General features: G+C 33.0%; 1 protein-coding gene across 2 annotated transcripts; it reads right to left on the bottom strand.

The window, feature by feature from the left end:
* Positions 1–10,453: 10,453 nt before the first annotated feature.
* On the bottom strand, positions 10,454–22,849 carry LOC130646999 (protein mono-ADP-ribosyltransferase PARP11-like). Of its 2 annotated transcripts, XR_008982797.1 has the most exons (5): positions 21,617–22,849; positions 19,063–19,294; positions 18,776–18,994; positions 16,658–18,491; positions 10,454–15,143 (listed from the first exon to the last, which is right to left on the bottom strand). XR_008982797.1 is itself a non-coding variant. In XM_057452699.1 (4 exons), the coding sequence occupies exons 1-4, from the start codon at positions 22,589–22,591 to the stop codon at positions 18,307–18,309; spliced, it is 1,611 nt and encodes a 536-aa protein (XP_057308682.1). In that variant the 5' UTR covers positions 22,592–22,849; the 3' UTR covers positions 10,454–18,306. The 2 variants fall into 2 exon arrangements, 1 of the variants encoding a protein (XP_057308682.1); XM_057452699.1 differs by having other exon boundaries at positions 10,454–18,491.
* Between the last annotated feature and the right edge of the window lie 315 nt (positions 22,850–23,164).

Raw genomic sequence — 23,164 nt, 5'->3', positions numbered from 1 at the left:
TTTTCGGAATCGGAATCAGAGTCTTAATAAACAACCCAGCACAGGTGAATCCGTTTCTGAAGTTTTTAAAATACTTAGCTCAGATAAAATGAGAATGTTAGCTCAATTTATTTATCTTAGACCGTAAATATTTAAAACATGAAGGTAAAAAAATTACAGATAAAAGCTTTGGAGGTATTTCTTGAAATATGTTTAAATCTGATTCTGGTTTCTTATAAAGGGATATAACTTAGGATCTGCATGTTGGTTTGCAATCAAATTTTGTGAGTAAACATATAGGGCCTATACAAGCTTACCCAGGAAATTTTATTGCAAACCAAGCTACAGATCTCGAGTTATTGGGTCGCCAGCAAAAAAAATTGAGGCCTGGGACAAGCAAATGAGTATCATTTTTGTCAAAAAAATTATGGTAATCAATTAACCTTTATAATATCATGCATTGATAAACTTTGAATGCGTATCCCTTACCAGGTCTAAAATTACTGATGGCAAAAAAATGTCAAAATTTGCTATAACTTAAATATGACATCATAATTTATGCAGCATAATTAAATCAGTAATTCTTAAAATGCAAATATCTTGAGAACGAGAAGAGTATTTTAAAAAGTTAAAAAAGACTTGTTAATCAACCTTTTACGCTCTATATTATAAGCCCAACATTATTTTATACTTCGGTTTGCCTTTGATAACGTTTTTTTCTCTTAGTCTTTGACTGTTCTCACCCTGATCAATCTAATTATGCATATGAGATAGATTTTACCTCCAAGATACAAAATAGTCAATTTTGCTAAAATTTTTATCAGGAGAGATAGCAGCTATAGTTGATCTCAATTCATGAGTGTTCGAAGACAAAGTGCTCTGCAACTTAATAATGTCTAAAAAGAAACAGCAAAAAATATTTAATGTTGGCATTGCTCTTTTTAGCTAGGTATTTTCATAAATTAAAAAGAACGCAAATTTTATAAAAAACGTCGCCTAAAACATTTTTTTACGATTCCAACGAATAGGGTATATGTATAAAACATTAATATTAGGACGTATTAATTTCGCTATAACAGATCTCCACTGGTATGGGAAGGGAAAGATCAAAGCTATTGTCCGCAACGAAAAAGTGGCATTCTGATGTTTTTCAGAACAATGGTTATGTTAGAAGCAACTATTTATAAACAACAAAATTTGAAAGCAGCTGCACATGTCCAACCGCCATAAACAGAAATTTAACAATATATTTATTTTCGGAAAACAACACGACACTCTCTGTGTTGGAAAGCAGCAGCTAATGAAATTCTTAAACACGATAAACCTTACAAACAAGCGGCTTTGAGCACTGCAGCCTGCCTTTAGTTTTGTATAAAATAATGTATATGCAACTTGGCTTGATATACCTTTATAGTATTTTCTCATAAAAATATGGGTATTCATTTCTGTGAGCAACATGACACAAAATCGCACCAAAAGTGAGTTTACTCGCAGCATACATTATAAACTTTTGTGTACAAACAAATACCAACATAAGTGATTTTAAATTTCAAAAATTCTGAAAGTAGTAGAAATTAGTAATCCCAAACATCAGTATCATTAAGATAGAAGAATCTGTAACGGGCATGCTACAGAACAAACAGAAAAAGGATTGCAAAAAATATATTGTCACCTTTTCAGTACATGTCTAAAATAATAAAACGATCTTGCCACATTGTCCCTCAAAATCAAGTACCATAACATGGTTTTTAAATCCTAACATTCAAACAAAAAGAAACCTAAATAAAAAAAGGTTATCTATTGTGGAAGTGAACGCATAAGATTATGGACAACATTCAAGTTCTTATTAAACCGGTTGTGTTTTTTCTCTTTTTTACCTTCTTTGACTGATTTTTTAGGAGATTGCTGTAATGCAGAAATTAATCATTCGGATCTAGCCCTGTGATTCGTCAGCTTATTTCCCCTGTGGAAGAGTGCCAGTGATCCTTGAAATGTGAACAGATGTTGCAGAAATGTCATGAACCATAATATGGTTTTAATACTTCATCAATTTAATACTTCATGAAATATTTTATTTTAAGCCATTTTTAGTTAAGACAGGATAATTCCAGTTAATTGAACCAAGGGGTCTGATCCAATTGAAATTAACTTGTGCAAGTTGTAGCAAACTCAACCCATATGCAGCCTTTATGTCACTTTTAATATAGCCAGAATTAATGCTCTCATTTTCTTATATGTAACCTGAAGTTTTCTTCTTATTTTCTCACTATAAACGAGAGTTGTTATGAAAGATGTGATAGAAAAACAAAATATGAATTGCCAGTATGCAAGAAGGCAAGCAACTGGTATTTCATATCAGCAATTTTTCCGATGTTAAATGTCTTAAGTTAGATGGGATGATATACAGATCTTGACTGTCAAGACCTTCATATCGTCTTACATGCAAAGTTTTCAGTAATACGAAAATTCAGTAAATCTTGTCAATTTTATTGGAAAGGGTTAAAAATATGGTTTTCTGAAACCATATTTTTAACCCCTAACATCCTCTTTAACTTTTAGTTTACATAGAGTTTACCTTGTAATTATATTATATTGCCTGATTATCAGTTAATTACAGGTTTTCTAAGAATGTCAGTGAATCAGTAATTAGCTTGTATTTGGCACATTTACTTTTTATGATTCAATAACAATATATTTTATGTTTTACTGGATACTGTCATCAAAGAGTGACTTTCTTCTTATATTTCGATGATTTATTTTTGTAAATTGGGTCTAAAAAAGTTCTTTTGTGCGACTTATTCTTGTAAATAAAAATGCAGGAAAATTGGGCATGTTAATTAATCATCTTATAGGTCAAGTATTTCAAAAGTGTTCCGTCAGATGTCCTGCATTCGTCACCAGCATTTGTGCACACACCTTGACACTCCCTATAATTCTATATTTATATTGTTGCTAATTTATGATTCTATAATGTCTTATGTTTTCAACCATATATAAAAAGCTTCAAAAGTGGTTTTTAGTTTACTGGAAATTGGAGCAAATCACAAATACCAAATACTATTGGAGTTTTGCAACAATTTAAAACACAGTTAAATCAAATTCAAAACTTAACCATCAACATGCCTTCTTGAATTCCTTACTGAATAATTATATCATGAATATATTTCTACTTACTATAGGACACGTGATTAAAATATTATAAAAACAAGTTTATAAAATAGCATAAGCCTTTCGGTGAAAACCATCCTACACATACAAAGATGTAATAACTTTTAATGTAAACATATTTTTACATTGGTATGAGTTTTTCAAAAAGTAATTTACATATATACAATAAAATATAACTACCCTCAAGAAGGCAATCATCATTTACTACATACATAGAAATCACATTTGCTATCACACGTTTATCAGCTGGTAAACATTTTGTGATAACATAGACGGATGCATGGTATCCATCTCTTGGCTGGCACTACGAAATTTCTGCAGTTAGTTGTCACTAAGAACTCCTCAGAAAGTCTTTAAATAAAATAAATAGAATTGGAAAATATGTATTTTATAGCAAACACCTAACACCAATTTTTTTAAGGTTTGAAGCAGACATCTTTTATGTAACTACGCTGTTGCTATCTGTTTACATTGGTTGGTTATTAAAACACTAAATATATTAATATTTAGTGTTTTATTATACTAATTATTTTTAATTTTTCCACTCAGGAAAACTGACTAAATAAAACCTCTAACGTGTATCAGGGATTAGAAAAAGTTCCAATGATATTCCGGTTGTTTATCAGGTTTGAAAAGAAGTGGCCAAAGCTATTTGACGAGAGAGAAAATTAGTAATGATCATGCTATGAATAAATGAAGGAAGAACATCTAATGTTATAAAATTGCTGATAGCATTTCAACAAAATAATAAGCTTAAAGCAATTCAACTATTCAGGCGGACATTATTATTTTCTATTCCAGATTTAATCCTAAAAATCGAGTTGTTTCAATGTATTCACAACAATTTAGCATGATCTTTGAAAAGAGAGGATTTCTGACAGGGTATAAACGTCTGAGAACTGAAAGGTGTAAAACATAATGGAACACAATATTATTTATGAAATGTGTATTGTAAGGACCAGAACAACAAATTCTTTTATATCCTTTACCTGTACAAGTAAAATTTTGAAAATCATCCAATAATACAAGTACTTTTTGAAAGTTTGACATTCAAAATTTTGTTATTCAGGTCTTTAAAATAATGCATAGATATAATTTCAGATTAAAAACATCAATTTTTTTAACCATAGCTGACCTGGAACATAATAGACCAGAAGTTATTCCTAGTACCAGGTTAAACATCACAAATAGAATAAAATTGATGCTCATGTATATAGCTATCAGTTTCCAGATTATAAACACAATAATGGCTGGCCAGGCAGGTTGTGATTGGCATTTTCTTTAAACGTTTTTGAATGAAACATTGACGAATGATGGATTTTTCTACAAGATAAAACTAACACCACTGAAAACTCAGGGTGGCCACTCAAAATTAAAAAAAAATCCAAGAACTAATCAAGAACAATTCAAGAACAAAATATTGGTTTTCAAGGACAAAAATAATTTTTAACAACTTCAACAAAAGCTAATATCTTGATCAATTCACTGACTTTATACATCAATATAGCATAATCTGTGATAATTTGAACAAAATAAAAGAGTGTAGACATGTAGAAACCTTGATAATAAAGTTGATATCGTTCCAGAAATCATTCTTTTAGGAGTACATAGCTACTTTGTGTACAAGTTTATAAATACTTATCAGAAAGCTAGAATTATATAGTAACAAAAGTGTAAAACTAAAAATAACAGAATATAAAAGTCACAAAAATAACAAAGTTCAATAAATAGTGTTCTTCTCTTCTTGTTTCTAAAATCTATTTATCCAGTATTATGGAAACGGTCCAAAGGATTCTATTTCTTGTGTTTTATAAAACTTTAATTCTCAATTAAAAATAGAACATATATTGTATTGTATAAGAAGATCTTCAAATTAGAAAATGAACCAGACAAAATGACGCTAATATGAAGCTAATAAATAATCCATATATCTTGAAATAAACTAATGTCAACAAACTACGAGTATTATAGAGGTTATTAGTTTTTGAGATCTTCCTCCAGTTTTTTAATAGCCTCATCTAAATCCACCATTGTCACTTTTTTCTCTGTAATGGCTTTTCTGAATGCATTTGCTTTCAGAAACATAGCAATGTCATGGCTAACCTCGCCCTCATCAAGACAGTTGTTCATATCTTTGTTCAATGATCGAATACATGTATCTACCTCCATTCGTTTGCGTTTCACACTATCAATCTCATATGCTATTATCTTTCTCTTGTTATTCGCTGCTTCATTTTCTTTTGATTTTTTTACTTCTTCAAGGGCAAATACATACCTAGAACGGGCTGTTTTACATGATGTAACCATTTTGGCAGTGATTTCAATATCATGCACATCTTTCTTGCAACACTTTAAGGCATCATATACCAACCGCTGAGCACATAGTGACTTGTTTTTAAGATTTTCGATAGTGACTTCTTTGTTGATGCTGAATCCTCTCTCGATCTGGCTTTGTCCATGTGAAATAGTGAAGACCATCACCATGACTTTCCATAAATCTTTGTATTTATCAGAACCGTTTAAATACTCGCGGTAAAAATGATCCAAACGATTATCAGAAAGGCTAAAGCCAAGAAACTTATCTTTATGAGTCTTAGCTGTGCGTGAGATGAACTCCTCCAACTGCAACTTGGCATTATCTGCTTCTTTTGAATTGATGTGATTTGTTGTGTAAAACTTGTCCAAGACCTTTTCAAACTTAAGTAGACAGTTTTTACTTTCAATCATATTCTTTGGAACAAGACTAGACAAAGATCGAACAAAAAGGTGTTTCAATGGCGATCGTTCTTGTAGCTTTTCAATAATACCTTTAATAAGTGCAGCACATTCTCCTTTAAACTTCAACTTCTTTGTCAAACTGGCTTGAAGGGACGAAAGCAAGGTTTTGGTGGCAGTTGGTAACTTGACTAATTCCGGTGGTAAATGATTCTCTCGTTTCTGCAAATCAATTTTAATTAAAGAATAAGCTGAATCAGCTTCATCAATAACGGTTTTCCGAATGAAAATCTTCATTAACCGACGGATAATATTTTCTAATATTTCCGAAACAAATGGCATCATTGGATTATCCGTCTGGAATAGCTTCAGATACGAAGACATCATGCTGGCTACATCAACAAAGAATTGTAACTTTACTTGCATAAACATGTCAGTGTGGTGGGTGACCAAGGTGTCATACGAACTGTTTTTGCTTGGTTGTTTTGATTTGCATAAGGTTTGATAATGCTTTATGACATTCACAACATTTTCCCAAACTTCCTTTGCTCGGATGGCAACAGGTTCATCCTCAACCCAGCGTGTCTGGCAAAACATTATTGGAAAAACATCTGATTTGCTTAACTGAATATATAGATCTCTTCGAGCTGGGGAATCATTGAACAGCTTCCACATGGCCTTTAAAACCTTTTCCAATTTCCAGCCAGTTGCTTTTACGCCAGTCTGAAAGGCTCCGTGCACCACGTGTAATCCACACGAACCAACATCAATAATTTGGGGATATTCTTTCTCAGTACGATGCGATTTTAAATTTTCATAAACTTTCCAATTAGTGTTTGGTCCGTCCATGGAAAGCATGACCATTGATTTCTGGGGTAACGCATCAGTTGCTTGAAGAATCTCGTGCAAGATGTTATCTGCATTTGGGCGCCTGAAAAACCTTGAGGTTAGGTAACGTGTCTGGACTTCATAGAGATTTTCATTCCAGAAACGAATCTGAACGTCCATTTGTTCTTCCTGTTTATAATGATTCAAACTTTCGTCAAAAAGTGTGGAATAGGTTGGCGAATTTTTAATTTCTTGGAGCAAGATTTCCATGAAATATGGGGCTAATCCATGTACGATGTAGTACGCACATTTCGTTTTTGATAACTGGAATGACTTTGCTATGTCACTGTCAGGGAACATCACACAAAATAGCTGGTTCAAATTCAAGCAAGAACGAAATGAATGATGTGATGTTAGTACTTTCAGAGCCCAACGAATTTCAGCATGGGAAACTGCTAATGTACTCATCATTAAATCAATCTTGTTAGTGGCGGGGGAGGCGTCTTTGCTTGATGATGGCTTTGGAGGGTTACTTTTGAAGAACAGACCAGAAACTGGACTATAGTTTTTCACATTCACTTGATGCTTGTTGCCCTTAGAATGCGATGCTAAAGCACTTTTTCCCATTATAGTTATGTCTATCACTGTGTTACAAAGTCTACACAATGCTTTGTGTTTATCTGGTCCCCTTTTCAACCATATTTTAAACTGTTCATCGCTCAACCAACTTTCATTAAAAATACTTTTTCCATGCATTCTGGTACTTTTTTTACTAGACATTTTTTTACTATTCTAAAAAGATTTTTCATAGAATTGTAAAAACTCAAGAACATTCAAGAACCAAGGGTAGAAAACATACTATTTCAAGAACAATTCAAGACCAAATAAAATTCAAGAACATTCAAGAACATTCAAGGTTTTCAAGGACGAGTGGCCACCCTGAAACTAAGCATGGTGAAAGAAAAGTCTTGACGTAGTTTTTTTCTGCAAGATAAAACATCTTTGAAAACTAGGCATAGCGAAAAAAAAACTTGACATAAATATTGAATCCCAAAATTTAGTCTCCACGAAATTTCGTTTCAACAACAACTTTGCAACCAGGCCTGTTTGTAAATATAAAAGCCGGCCTGCCCTGATTATGTTCGCTTTTTAAGTAACAAATGATATCAGACTGCCTTACATAAAAACCTGTCTGCCCTGATTATGTTAATAATAACTGCTAGTTCTCTTGTGATCAATTAAAAAAACAGCTGGTTCTCTTGTGGTTACTTCATAATACTGGTGGTTCTGTGGTGGTTATTTCGATCGAAATACTGCTGGTTACTGTTGGTTCCTACTTTTAGTAGCTATGGTTTAAAGGAGAATTTTTAATCAAAATAAGATTATTTAAGATATTTTCCTTACTCAGCTGAAAAAAATAGGAAATTTTTTTGACCTAAAAAAGGTCTTATCAGTTGTTTTACTCAGTTCCTTATTCACTAGTAAATTCAAGTATCAGAAATAAAAACCCCTTAAAGGAAGAAAAACTGCTAGAACTGAAAAGGAAAACCATGAGGCAACTGCAGCTTAAATACTAGCAAGACTGCTGACCAAAATATATGCTGCTGACCAGAAAAGGCACATAGGTAAATGGTGAACTAACTATGGGCAATACAAACCAGAGTACTGTAGGAAGAAGATCTATATATGTGTGCATTTAAACACTCATAAATATATATTTATGAGTCACAAAAAAACAAAAAACAAATACAAATACGCCTTCATGCGAATAAAAAAAATGTTCCAAGTCACGAGTTAATTGTAAAACTTGAACTGAAAATAGCCGTTGATGAATGCACTGTATTTTTCATTCAAACCACATAGCTAAATAATACAAAAAAAAGTATAAAGGAAACAAAAGTTTGAATTTTGCACTGTTTACATTCCTATTATTCAATTTTTTATAACCACTGACATGAAAACTTGAAGTTTAAAAAACAAAAAGTGCTCAACAACCGTAGTTGCTTTGAAAATACCAAAGTAAATCAGAAAAAATAATTTCAAGTAACATATATAGCTAACTTCATTCAGGCTTGGACAGGAATGGCGTGCGATGTTCACGCCTCCGCACACGCCATTATTGTTTTTGGCGTGCGTAAGATCGCACGCCTAGAAAGTATTTTGGCGTTCTTAAAAGGTGGGGACGATTTAACCAATGAGAACCCCAAGACTGCAAAAGCCTTTAAACATATAAAACAAAATAAGCATGTTTCTGTAGCTACATCTCCCTTATTATAACTTCAAAAATTGAAATCCAAACATGCAAAATAACGAGATAATTCAAATATAATCTGTCTCTTTTAATCAACCTTCGTTCGGCATCTATTTTGTTTTGTTTTTATTTGCCATGTGCCATCATGGTAGTTTCGTAACCTGATCACACTCACCACAAGTAAAGAAATGTGTCAGGCGGCGTTGTCAAAAAACAAAGTAAGGCTGCGTATTTTAATTAGCCAATTAAATCGCAAAAATACCATCGCTAAAGCAAACTTAAAACATAAAACACAAAATAAGTTTTAAGTTTGTATTATTATTTATTATTTGTAAAGTCATCACAAGCGAATAGGAAAAAATATGCTTCTTTTTCAAATTAAAAAAATATCTTTTAAGTTTATCCAAGTGGCTCAAAAAAAACTTTAAAATTCACTCTGAAAATTTAGCTACATTTTATCAAAATTTATACAGAAAAAAATACAACGCATGTTTTTTTTTTTTAAAAAAAATTGTTTAAATAAAAATAACACTTGTAGCATAAAGACCTGCTATGCTTTCGAATTGTTTTGTCAAATGAAAGAAAGTTTTTTTTTTATTTACAACACTCCATGGTCTCAAAAAAATATTTAATTCATTTTATTATGAAATATCTCTGAGTGAGAGCATTCGCACTGGTAATGGAACGTCGGTCGCTTGTGCTTGGAAATAATTGTGTGTCTCTTCCGCCTGTAATAATTATTTTAAGCGTTGCAAACTTTAATTGATTTTAATAGATATCAAAGCAAAATGCAACTACGCGCGTTTTTTCTTTTTCTTTGTCTTTTTTTTTTCGTAAGTTACGTCAAAATTTTCAAGCGGGTGGAGATAAAAAAATATTACACAATCGAATCGCGAAGGTACCTTGCGAATTCGTTTAACAAAAGATGTATGAAATATATTCGAAAAAACAAAATGGCGTAATAGCTATCGCTTCTTTATTATCAGCTGTTTGAGAAGTTGAATGATCAAGCAGTCATTTGAATTCGCCACGCGGTAAGGAGAGCTGCATCGTTGAACATGACAGAAAAAAAGGGAAAAGAATTAAGCACTTTCCTTTCGTGGGAAAAAGAAGCGGTTATCAGACACAAGACGATAAGTGAAAACGGAAAGACGTACGTGAATTTTATCTGGTGTAAAATGTGTGCAAAACACAAAAACAAAATATCTGTGAAAGGAGCAGTATTCAATTCATTAAAAGCATTCATAGATAGATCTGTTGTCACAAAGCACCAGGCATTACTTAGTTTGATATTGTACTACCATCATTTTTCCATTATTATTTAACTAGTCGATAAGGCCCGTGGAAAAATCCACTTAGGCAGGATAACAGAGAAAAACAACTTTAAATTCAACTTTAAATTTTGCAGACATCAGCAGAGACCTGTGAAAACCAAAAAAAAAATTTTCAGAAATATGTATACCTGTTGCCTTCATCGTATAGATCTTGAAATGCTGATCAAGAAAATGCATATGATCATGTATCTTTGACAAACGGTTGCAGAGATATCAAGGTTTAAAGGTTTTTTGATGACGTCATCAAACCGTCCATTCCGAAACGGATTCGGGGACCCAGGTTTGAAAAACTTACCCAAATTGGTCCCAGGTTGTCCCTAGTTACCCCCGCGGTAAAAAAACATTGACGTCACCACCTCGTTTCCAAGTTATTTGGCCTCAAAGTTTTAAGTGCATTGTAATGGCTTCACTAATCTTAATTAACTTTCCTTTGACGTCAATACTATTTTATCGGTAAAGTTTGGTAAATTACAGAACAATTTTATAGGCGATGTTTTATAGAATTTGTTAAAGAAAATTTTGAAGAATGTAATCCACTTTGCAAAAGTGACAGACAGACACACGGAATTAGCGTATTATTATATAGACTAGTCGATAAGGCCCGTGGAGAAATCCACTTAGGCAGATGGGCAATAGAAAAATAGGTTGTTTTAGATGTTTTGCTGACGTCAGCAGTGAAGATCCCAAAAAAGTTAGAGAAATTTATTTTATTATTTTATTGTAATATGTAGAGGTTGAATCACGCTGATCAAAATAATGTGTAGGATAATATGTTTTCGAGGAACGCAAAAAGAGATATAAGTGTTTAAAAATTGTGCTGACGTCAGCAAAGGCCCGTAAAAACACAAAAAATTTTTTTTTTAGAAATTCATGTACCTGTTGCCTCCCTCGTATAGATCTTGAAACGCTGATCAAGAAAATGTATAGGATCATTTACTTTTGACCAACGGTTACGGAAATATTGAGATTTAAAGGTTTTTTGATGACGTCATAAACCCGTACATTCCGAAACGGATTTGGGGACCCAGGTTTGGAAAATTACCCAAATTGGTCCCAGGTGGTCCCTAGTTACTGACGCGGTTAAAAAACATTGACGTCACCAACTCGTTTCCAAGTTATTTGGCCTCAAAATTTTTAAATGCACTGGAATGGCTTCATCAATTTAATATAGGATATTGACGTTAAGGTAGTGTTATTGACGTCGCGCAGTAACGTCAGAAAATTCAACATATTAGACATGCATTTTTCGGTAAGATCAAAGGAAAATGAACATATCTACTTTGCCTGTTACAGACACACGGAACTGGCGTATTATTATATAGACTAGTCGATAAGGCCCGTGGAAAAATCCACTTAGGCAGGATAACAGAGAAAAACAACCATCATTTAAATTTTGCAGACATCAGCAGAGACCTGTGAAAACCCAAAAAAAAATTTTCAGAAATATGTATACCTGTTGCCTTCATCGTATAGATCTTGAAATGCTGATCAAGAAAATGTATATGATCATGTATCTTTGACAAACGGTTGCAGAGATATCAAGGTTTAAAGGTTTTTTGATGACGTCATCAAACCGTCCATTCCGAAACGGATTCGGGAACCCAGGTTTAAAAAACTTACCCAAATTGGTCCCAGGTTGTCCCTAGTTACCCACGCGGTGAAAAAACATTGACGTCACCACCTCGTTTCCAAGTTATTTGGCCTCAAAGTTTTAAGTGCATTGTAATGGCTTCACTAATCTTAATTAACTTTCCTTTGACGTCAATACTATTTTATCGGTAAAGTTTGGTAAATTACAGAACAATTTTATAGGCGATGTTTTATAGAATTTGTTAAAGAAAATTTTGAAGAATGTAATCCACTTTGCAAAAGTGACAGACAGACACACTTAGCGTATTATTATAAGAGATTTATATCTCCTCAAAACACGTGTTCGTGATTTATAATTAACAAATGTTTAGCGATTTCTTTTCAAGGTGGATCGCCATCTTCTTGGTGAAACGCACATAATTGCCCTTTCATATGAAAACATGGCAACAAATATGTAAGTAGCAGGTGGGAAGAATGTTGGCCCTAGTGGTGCAAAAAAGAGAAGGGGACAGATCAATATACAGCAGAGTTTAAAGGATTCAGCAGAAGACGCATGCATGAAGTTGATGAGAACGGCATATGAGATGGAACTGCATTCTGCCAAGGCACATTAACCTTTTGGAGCGCTAGTGAAATGCCAGAGGATCAATGATGTGAAACTTGTAAATAGGAAAAGATAACCATAAAGCAGGTTTGCCTTTATTTTCTTGTAGCTAGCCAGGTTTTGTATTTTAGTAGAGACCTCAAGATATATTTAAATCATTTTTTAGCTCTCAGTATTGTAGTAGAGACCTCAAGATATATTTAAATCTTTTTTTGAGGAAACTAGTATTTTAGCTCTCAGTATTGTAGTATAGAGAACTCTCCAGATAATTAAATAGGGTGAGTTTATCACTAAATTCCAAAAGGTTACAGCAACATATTAAATAAAAATCTATACAAAATACATAGCAATATATACAAATATGTCAAGATAACACAAAATACAAACAATTTCAAATAAAAATAATTGCAATGTATTGGGCGTCTGCTTACATTGGAAAAGTTTTTAATTTCAGCAGAAACCCCTTAGTTCTGATTACCATCCTTCACTCACAACAGTTTACACAAGATGTAAAAATAAAGGACACTTAACTATCTATATAATAATACGCCAGTTCCGTGTGTCTGTCTGTCACTTTTGCAAAGTGGATTACATTCTTCAAAATTTTCTTTAACAAATTCTATAAAACATCGCCTATAAAATTGTTTTGTAATTTACCAAACTTTACCGATAAAATGGTATTGACGTCAAAGGAAAGTTAATTAAGATTAGTGAAGCCATTACATTGCACTTAAAATTTTGAGGCCAAATAACTTGGAAACGAAGTGGTGACGTCAATGTTTTTTCACCGCGTGGGTAACTAGGGACAACCTGGGACCAATTTGGGTAAGTTTTTCAAACCTGGGTCCCCGAATCCGTTTCGGAATGGACGGTTTGATGACGTCATCAAAAACCTTTAAACCTTGATATCTCTGCAACCGTTTGTCAAAGATACATGATCATATACATTTTCTTGATCAGCATTTCAAGATCTATACGATGAAGGCAACAGGTATACAAATTTCTAAAAAATTATATTTATTTTGTATTTGCACTGCTGACGTCAGCAAAAAAACTAAAACAACCTGTTTTTCCATTGTCCTTCTGCCTAAGTGGATTTTTCCACGGGCCTTATCGACTAGTCCATCATAAAAAATTACAATATTCAATTATTTCGGTAAAATGCACACTGCCCTATTCCGAAAAGTTTTAACCCAAAAAGTCAAGCGGGGTGGTTTGTGAAGAGTAAATTCTAAAAACTAAAGGAAAATTTATAAATCCAAATTAAAAATCAGTTCCTTTAAATTAACCTATAAATTAGTTGATTTTTTTTAATTGCACTTGCTACTAGCCGTACCCTTTTGCGTGACATACTGACATTTATTGGTATTAAAATATAGATAGATTACAACCTGAAATTAAAATTCATTTATTTGGGCCTACTGTGTACTGTTCTCTCTCACAAGAAGTTACACAAATAGCAAAAAAAATATGTTTATTAAAACAAAATAAATATTTGCTAAACTTATTTTAATTTAAATCGGAAAAGGTTAAAAATAGCAGTTTGCAAGAGGTACTTTTAAATTAATGCATTTGGTGGTCATTTTCACAAACTTGACACAAATTGTAAGAAAACCACGTTTCTGGGGAGTACACTAAAATAATAAAAAATAAAAAAATGAGAGAAAAAATTGAAAGTGGTGAAATGTAAAAAAAAAAAAAATTTCTCTTATTTTACCACTGGTTTCTTCTATTCTCTGTTTGTCACCTGAACATATTATAAATAACTTCTAATTTTAACACGCAGTTAATCTTTTAATAATTATATTGCTTGTAATTTTTTTAAATTTAGATTTTGTACATGTCAATTGAAAAAATGCGTAGTTTTTGTTAAAATACTTTGTTACTTTACAGATTTAACTAGTACAATGGAATGATTACAGTGACATCCTATATGCAAATATTTAAGGTACTGCTTTGAGTTTTACATATAGAAAATAACATCGCTCAGTAAAAGGCTACTATTTTAAACATAACAAACTCCATACATCTTTAAAATAATTAATGAAAGGAACTTCCGCTTTGTGATTATTCATTATAAAGCAAATCTTAGCATCGCACCATGATTTGGGATACAATGCACGAGGCATAAGTTACCAGTGATTTTTTGCCATAGACAGCCATAGTCACTCAGCCAAGTGTATTAGTATACTTGTATTCTCTCTGTTTAGCAGTACACAGCTTTATTCCGAGTTCACTGCAGGTTAAAAAAGCAGTGACTCATAAATTATAACAAGTAAATCCTGTGTGTTACATAGGGCAAATGTAAAAAAAAAACTTGAAAATAAATGTGATGTTTGTAGTAGAAAGTAAAATAATGTACTAGCTATAGAAAAAAAATAAACTCTAGAGTTTTAAAAAAACAAAAAATCAATGTTATTATAAAATAATAAAAAAAATTGAAATACATAGATTCCAAGGGTGAGCGTATGAATTGTGAACTGTGTGCATCAATTTTTTTTATAAGTGATTAGATAAGATGGATACGCTACGTCCAGTTGATACAATACATAGATTTTATAACCCCAACTCAAACCAGACACTGAATCATATCTCACTATAATACCATTTGAATCGGTTTCTTTGACAGGCGGGAGTTGCAAAGACTTATCTCCTTTCATCTGAATGTTGAATCCTGTAAAAAGACATATTAGGCATTTATTGGAGTCAAAAAATCATAAAATTTGGAAAATTTTTGAAACTCTAATTCCTTTTTCTCGACAAATGCGAGGAGCATGTCTTTTTTAAAGAAAGATTTGCTTTTTGAAAATTGCAGTGACGGAAATAAAAATACTGAGTTATACCAAGTTATTTGGCCTCAAAGTTTTAAGTGCATTGTAATGGCTTCACTAATCTTAATTAACTTTCCTTTGACGTCAATACTATTTTATCGGTAAAGTTTGGTAAATTACAGAACAATTTTATAGGCGATGTTTTATAGAATTTGTTAAAGAAAATTTTGAAGAATGTAATCCACTTTGCAAAAGTGACAGACAGACACACTTAGCGTATTATTATAAGAGATTTATATCTCCTCAAAACACGTGTTCGTGATTTATAATTAACAAATGTTTAGCGATTTCTTTTCAAGGTGGATCGCCATCTTCTTGGTGAAACGCACATAATTGCCCTTTCATATGAAAACATGGCAACAAATATGTAAGTAGCAGGTGGGAAGAATGTTGGCCCTAGTGGTGCAAAAAAGAGAAGGGGACAGATCAATATACAGCAGAGTTTAAAGGATTCAGCAGAAGACGCATGCATGAAGTTGATGAGAACGGCATATGAGATGGAACTGCATTCTGCCAAGGCACATTAACCTTTTGGAGCGCTAGTGAAATGCCAGAGGATCAATGATGTGAAACTTGTAAATAGGAAAAGATAACCATAAAGCAGGTTTGCCTTTATTTTCTTGTAGCTAGCCAGGTTTTGTATTTTAGTAGAGACCTCAAGATATATTTAAATCATTTTTTAGCTCTCAGTATTGTAGTAGAGACCTCAAGATATATTTAAATCTTTTTTTGAGGAAACTAGTATTTTAGCTCTCAGTATTGTAGTATAGAGAACTCTCCAGATAATTAAATAGGGTGAGTTTATCACTAAATTCCAAAAGGTTACAGCAACATATTAAATAAAAATCTATACAAAATACATAGCAATATATACAAATATGTCAAGATAACACAAAATACAAACAATTTCAAATAAAAATAATTGCAATGTATTGGGCGTCTGCTTACATTGGAAAAGTTTTTAATTTCAGCAGAAACCCCTTAGTTCTGATTACCATCCTTCACTCACAACAGTTTACACAAGATGTAAAAATAAAGGACACTTAACTATCTATATAATAATACGCCAGTTCCGTGTGTCTGTCTGTCACTTTTGCAAAGTGGATTACATTCTTCAAAATTTTCTTTAACAAATTCTATAAAACATCGCCTATAAAATTGTTTTGTAATTTACCAAACTTTACCGATAAAATGGTATTGACGTCAAAGGAAAGTTAATTAAGATTAGTGAAGCCATTACATTGCACTTAAAATTTTGAGGCCAAATAACTTGGAAACGAAGTGGTGACGTCAATGTTTTTTCACCGCGTGGGTAACTAGGGACAACCTGGGACCAATTTGGGTAAGTTTTTCAAACCTGGGTCCCCGAATCCGTTTCGGAATGGACGGTTTGATGACGTCATCAAAAACCTTTAAACCTTGATATCTCTGCAACCGTTTGTCAAAGATACATGATCATATACATTTTCTTGATCAGCATTTCAAGATCTATACGATGAAGGCAACAGGTATACAAATTTCTAAAAAATTATATTTATTTTGTATTTGCACTGCTGACGTCAGCAAAAAAACTAAAACAACCTGTTTTTCCATTGTCCTTCTGCCTAAGTGGATTTTTCCACGGGCCTTATCGACTAGTCCATCATAAAAAATTACAATATTCAATTATTTCGGTAAAATGCACACTGCCCTATTCCGAAAAGTTTTAACCCAAAAAGTCAAGCGGGGTGGTTTGTGAAGAGTAAATTCTAAAAACTAAAGGAAAATTTATAAATCCAAATTAAAAATCAGTTCCTTTAAATTAACCTATAAATTAGTTGATTTTTTTTAATTGCACTTGCTACTAGCCGTACCCTTTTGCGTGACATACTGACATTTATTGGTATTAAAATATAGATAGATTACAACCTGAAATTAAAATTCATTTATTTGGGCCTACTGTGTACTGTTCTCTCTCACAAGAAGTTACACAAATAGCAAAAAAAATATGTTTATTAAAACAAAATAAATATTTGCTAAACTTATTTTAATTTAAATCGGAAAAGGTTAAAAATAGCAGTTTGCAAGAGGTACTTTTAAATTAATGCATTTGGTGGTCATTTTCACAAACTTGACACAAATTGTAAGAAAACCACGTTTCTGGGGAGTACACTAAAATAATAAAAAATAAAAAAATGAGAGAAAAAATTGAAAGTGGTGAAATGTAAAAAAAAAAAAAAATTCTCTTATTTTACCACTGGTTTCTTCTATTCTCTGTTTGTCACCTGAACATATTATAAATAACTTCTAATTTTAACACGCAGTTAATCTTTTAATAATTATATTGCTTGTAATTTTTTTAAATTTAGATTTTGTACATGTCAATTGAAAAAATGCGTAGTTTTTGTTAAAATACTTTGTTACTTTACAGATTTAACTAGTACAATGGAATGATTACAGTGACATCCTATATGCAAATATTTAAGGTACTGCTTTGAGTTTTACATATAGAAAATAACATCGCTCAGTAAAAGGCTACTATTTTAAACATAACAAACTCCATACATCTTTAAAATAATTAATGAAAGGAACTTCCGCTTTGTGATTATTCATTATAAAGCAAATCTTAGCATCGCACCATGATTTGGGATACAATGCACGAGGCATAAGTTACCAGTGATTTTTTGCCATAGACAGCCATAGTCACTCAGCCAAGTGTATTAGTATACTTGTATTCTCTCTGTTTAGCAGTACACAGCTTTATTCCGAGTTCACTGCAGGTTAAAAAAGCAGTGACTCATAAATTATAACAAGTAAATCCTGTGTGTTACATAGGGCAAATGTAAAAAAAAAACTTGAAAATAAATGTGATGTTTGTAGTAGAAAGTAAAATAATGTACTAGCTATAGAAAAAAAATAAACTCTAGAGTTTTAAAAAAACAAAAAATCAATGTTATTATAAAATAATAAAAAAAATTGAAATACATAGATTCCAAGGGTGAGCGTATGAATTGTGAACTGTGTGCATCAATTTTTTTTATAAGTGATTAGATAAGATGGATACGCTACGTCCAGTTGATACAATACATAGATTTTATAACCCCAACTCAAACCAGACACTGAATCATATCTCACTATAATACCATTTGAATCGGTTTCTTTGACAGGCGGGAGTTGCAAAGACTTATCTCCTTTCATCTGAATGTTGAATCCTGTAAAAAGACATATTAGGCATTTATTGGAGTCAAAAAATCATAAAATTTGGAAAATTTTTGAAACTCTAATTCCTTTTTCTCGACAAATGCGAGGAGCATGTCTTTTTTAAAGAAAGATTTGCTTTTTGAAAATTGCAGTGACGGAAATAAAAATACTGTGCAGAAACGTAAACGTGCCTGCCATAAAACGTGCCTGCCATAAAACGGTCCTTTTTACAGAAAATGGCACAGATCAATTTCGTTAAGCTAAGAACATCAATAGGGACACACAAATCACGCACCCGTCAACACGTTTGCCATAAATATTTGATCTTCACCACTGCCACTCTCATAAGCGTAATTGATCGAATACGCAGCTTTCTCTGCAAAATATGCCCCTTTACCCCAATTCCCAACATGACAATGTCGCAGATCAAAACTGTTTTCGCCTTTCCATATTAATACAGGTTTGTTTTTTCTGGTGCCATGGAACAGTAGTTTCTCATTTACATTATTCTTGCCTAAAACATAGCATTGTTTGTAAAACCTGACAAAAATTAAGTTCTAGCTTGTGATAGTACAAACGTACCATTTTTCTCAATCATGAGTTTCTTCTGCAAACAATACTTTCTCCACAGCCATTTGTTTTGCACACGTTCTATTTTCGTCACTGTGATGGCGTTTTTCATGTTGTCTAATGTTCCATTAAACAGCAGACACACTTCAAGCCATTCTTGACCGCCAAAAGGAACGGTGAGCAGTTCTCTGTCTTCACATTGTTCTACCCACGTCGATGCATAGGGAGTATCGAAATTTTCTTTCTGGAAAAATGAAAGTATAGAACTAATTTGGAAAAAAACCCTGAATGCCCCGAGAAGTTTTCATACACCGTTAAGGATTTGGCTATTAACTGTGTCATATAGTTTTCATATTTTTTAAGTTATGCCTCGTGTGCAGTGAATCGAAAAATAGTTATATTATTATAAATTTTACAAAGTTTGTCCTAAAATGGTCTTACAAAATTCTACCCTAAAATAATTTTTTTTTGATGACCTTTTCTGACGATTGAAAAGCCCAAATAGAAAATTAATGTAAAAAAAAATTTTTGGAAACAGAATTTTTGATGCAAAATGCATAACTTATTTCGGCAGTTGAAAGCCCTGCTGCAGGAAACATGGAACTAAATTTTGCGACCGGAAGTTTCCTATAAAAAATTTTCTCTCTTGTATTCTATCTGTCTTAAAGTTGTGTTACAGAAACGTGAAATTTCTACTTTGTATTTCGTATGATTTAGCAAAGTTATATTTAAATTTTTTCTTCAAAAGTCATGGGTAATTATTTTTATTGTTCCCTCAATGAAATTTCTTCGTTAAAAATATGTGCACCATATGAGCACAAAGTAACAGAAATTAGCATTTTTTTCAATTATTCGCGTCCTTTCAAAGAAATTAACAAATTTTACCATAACAAGAACAATAAATCCTCCATTGGCAGGACAACAAAATATAACATCACCCACTGGAGGCCCTTTTGGTGGAGCACCTGTTGGAGAACTTGTAAATTATTTGGTTATGATTCAACTTGCACGCGCGAATAAGGCCTGTTTACCTAAAAAAAATAATTCAATTTGTGCTAAAATCAGATTTTTGTTTTCTCATTTTCTACTATATACTTCAATGGGATAAATTTTCCCGGTGATTAAATTTCGCGAAAATATATCCCCGCGAAAATTTGAAAAAAAATCGATCAGTGAAATTTTAAATTTTTGTTTTTCTTTGTTTTCAAAGTCCGAGGCTTTCTTTTTGTAGGCCTGATTTTTCAACCAAGTACTGAAGATGAAGACAAAAATGACAAGAAAGTTGTTTTAAGTTGCTAGTTTTAGCAGGTGTTATATTTTCTAATGATTCTAGAAATAAAGCGAGTTTAAAAACTACTTAATGAAGTACAATAGATATAATTTCAGCTGGTTTCACTTTTTTTTTTCGACTGTCTTCACGCGTAGGTCCGGTTCTGGCAGCACCGTTTAAAAACATCGCTTTGATGTTACCATCTCGTCGCGGTTTCTTGGATGGAACAGCAGACGAATCTTTACTCTTTTTCTTTTTTGTTGCATTTGGCAGGGAACCTGCATTGCAAGATTTAATCAAAAATGACCCAAGAACCTTTAAGTTTCAACAAAACTCACTACAGTAACGGAGAAAAAGCTTGCAAAATGTCCTCAAAAGAAGTTCTCAAACCGTACATAAAAAAAAGTTATTAAAGAGCAAGAAAAATAATTAAATTTACCACTTGATCAAAAAGCCTTAGTCAATTTGGATAGCTTTGCTGGACAAATGACAAAAGAAGTCTTGGATCTGTATAAGAAAGAAAATATCGAAATCTTCTGCGTTCCTGCTAACATGACGCACTTACTCCAACTTCTTGATTTGACCGTAAACGGTTACGCAAAGAACACACACGTAAAAAGTTTAATGATTGGTATACCGCTCAGATTGGTCTGCAACCAGATGAAGGTAAATCGCTGCATGACACCGTCACCGTCCCATTGCAACTTACCCGCTTGAAGCTCAATGGATGTTGGATTTATACAATGATATGACGCAAGAAGGTGGCAAGAATGTTTTAAAAACGCTTGGAGAGCAGCAGGTATCACTGAAACGTTTGAAGCTGGTGTAAAAGGTCTCGAATCACTTGACCCTCTCCAAGATATCGATCCTTTGCTCCCAGCTTCTAATGCAGATGATCAACCGAATTTGAGTTCCCTTCCCAGCCTTACGGATGAACTATTGAAAGCAAGTTGCTTACACCCCACGAAAAATTCTACTTTTGATGATTCCACCACCCTTTCAACGAATAGTCGCAAAAACGTTTGAGTTTACACGTTCTGAACTCGGTGTGCAAATTTAATAACAAAACAAAATATTGATATTTCCATGATAAGATCATACGCTGAATTATATCAGGAAGTTTAATTTAAATCAAACTAAATGTTTCTTACATTAACTGTGTTAAAAAAATGAGTGACATCACCACACGGCTGTTTATTATTGCACGGTTTTCAAGCACTCCATAAACGTAGGCGTGACAAGAACGAACTTTTACAGAAAAAGTCAATAATAAAGAGAATTAAGAACAAAAAATACCTCTTCTGTTGGGTTCTTTTTTTGTTTATTCACTTTCACTCGTTTTAAATGCCATTGTGTTTTCTTACCCAACAGCCTCATCGTTGAAAAGTTGACTTGAAAGCTATCAATCCTGTCTCCACGTAACATCATTTTTACCGGCTTTAAATTGTCATTATGAAGTCGATATATCTGCTCCAACTCTTCTTCCAACCATTTCTCAAAACGTGTCACGGTGTCATCACTTAACTCTTTCCAGTACCATTTGAAATCATAATCATCAACACACATATCTGTTAAAGTTATGTTTGAGCTGTATAAAGGGTACTGCTTGTTAGCAGACCTTTGTGGACTTGCAAAAGCTCTTTCCTGACCTGTGATGACACACAAATCATCTTGCAGTACAGCAGAACACTCCAAGCCATAACGAGACCTTCCTTCACCAGACTCAGAACATTCCAAGCCATAATAAGACCTTCCTTTACCAGAATCAGGGCAATGTGTTAATGGTGATTGACGTTGGCTATTCTGACCATTGAGAATTTGTGTAGCAAAGTTTGAATTGTCAACACAAACATCATCTCCTTTGCTGTTCGTTGCGATGTTTTTGCCCAAAGAAACACATGGTACTGTCGCTCTATCAGTAGTAACGTTGGTTTTAAAATTGGTAGTATTGTCATGAAGTCTTTCTATGGTGTTAGGTGCACAAGCAGCATTTCCACCAAAACCGGTGTTGTGTACACTTGAACCTGCTGTTGCTGTGCTTGATGTAGTTAAGGTGTTAAAAATTGCAGACAGTGAATTAATCTCATCGCCTTGAGTAGTTGCATTAGTGCCAGTGTTACCTTGGCAATCGAGTAAATAGTTTGTTATTAACGATAATCTTTCTTGGTTGTTCGGGAATGACGAGAAAAGTTTTACTATTTCTCCGATAGACAAATGCGGGAATAAAGTTTTGATCGTTGCTATTTCTACTTCATCCTGTATCCATGACATTGCTTACACGTTGTCTTCTTTTGTTGTATCATTCTAATAAAAGTAGTGAATATGTGAAAAACAAACAAACAAACTAATTAACAAATAAACAAAACAAATTAACAAATCAGTTTAGTAAAAGCAGAAAATATGGAATAAATACAAAAAACAAAACAAAGCAGTTGGTCATGGCTGACTTATGTTAGAAGAGTGCAGTCCAAGCAGATTAACTACAATCCTGGCCAAAATTGGTTGTGAAAAGGCCCAACACATGTGGATTTATTATCTTTATTATCATTATTTTTGTTTCTGTGGTCCCATGTGTAGGGATTCTCTGTTTTGTTGACATAAACTAGCCAGAAAAATTATGGTATGTGTATACTAAAACAGTGCAGGTTTTCACTTATAGAATAGTAGCTAGTTTCCAGTCCCCCTCTCCCCCAATTTCAATGTTGAAGTCATTGTCACAGTTTGAAAAATGCAGTTGGTCACTCAACCCACAGCCAACCATTGGCTTCAACATTGAAATGGGGGGAGAGGGGGGCTTGCATCTTTGCTTATCTTACGAGTTTATGTTGCATTGAAAATTTTATA

The sequence above is a fragment of the Hydractinia symbiolongicarpus genome, chromosome 6, assembly GCF_029227915.1.
Source record: "Hydractinia symbiolongicarpus strain clone_291-10 chromosome 6, HSymV2.1, whole genome shotgun sequence".
Taxonomy (NCBI): Eukaryota; Metazoa; Cnidaria; class Hydrozoa; order Anthoathecata; family Hydractiniidae; genus Hydractinia; species Hydractinia symbiolongicarpus.
This window is presented reverse-complemented; position numbering and strand designations above follow the sequence as displayed.

Coding starts and splice junctions, on each gene's coding strand:
- LOC130646999 (XM_057452699.1), bottom strand. CDS start 22,591: ATGTCATGGATACAGGATGAAGTAGAAATAGCAACGATCAAAACTTTA. Junction 19,295..21,616: donor AAAAGAACCCAACAGAAGAG/GTATTTTTTGTT, acceptor TCATTTTTCCAG/AAAGAAAATTTCGATACTCC. Junction 18,995..19,062: donor ACTCATGATTGAGAAAAATG/GTACGTTTGTAC, acceptor GCTATGTTTTAG/GCAAGAATAATGTAAATGAG.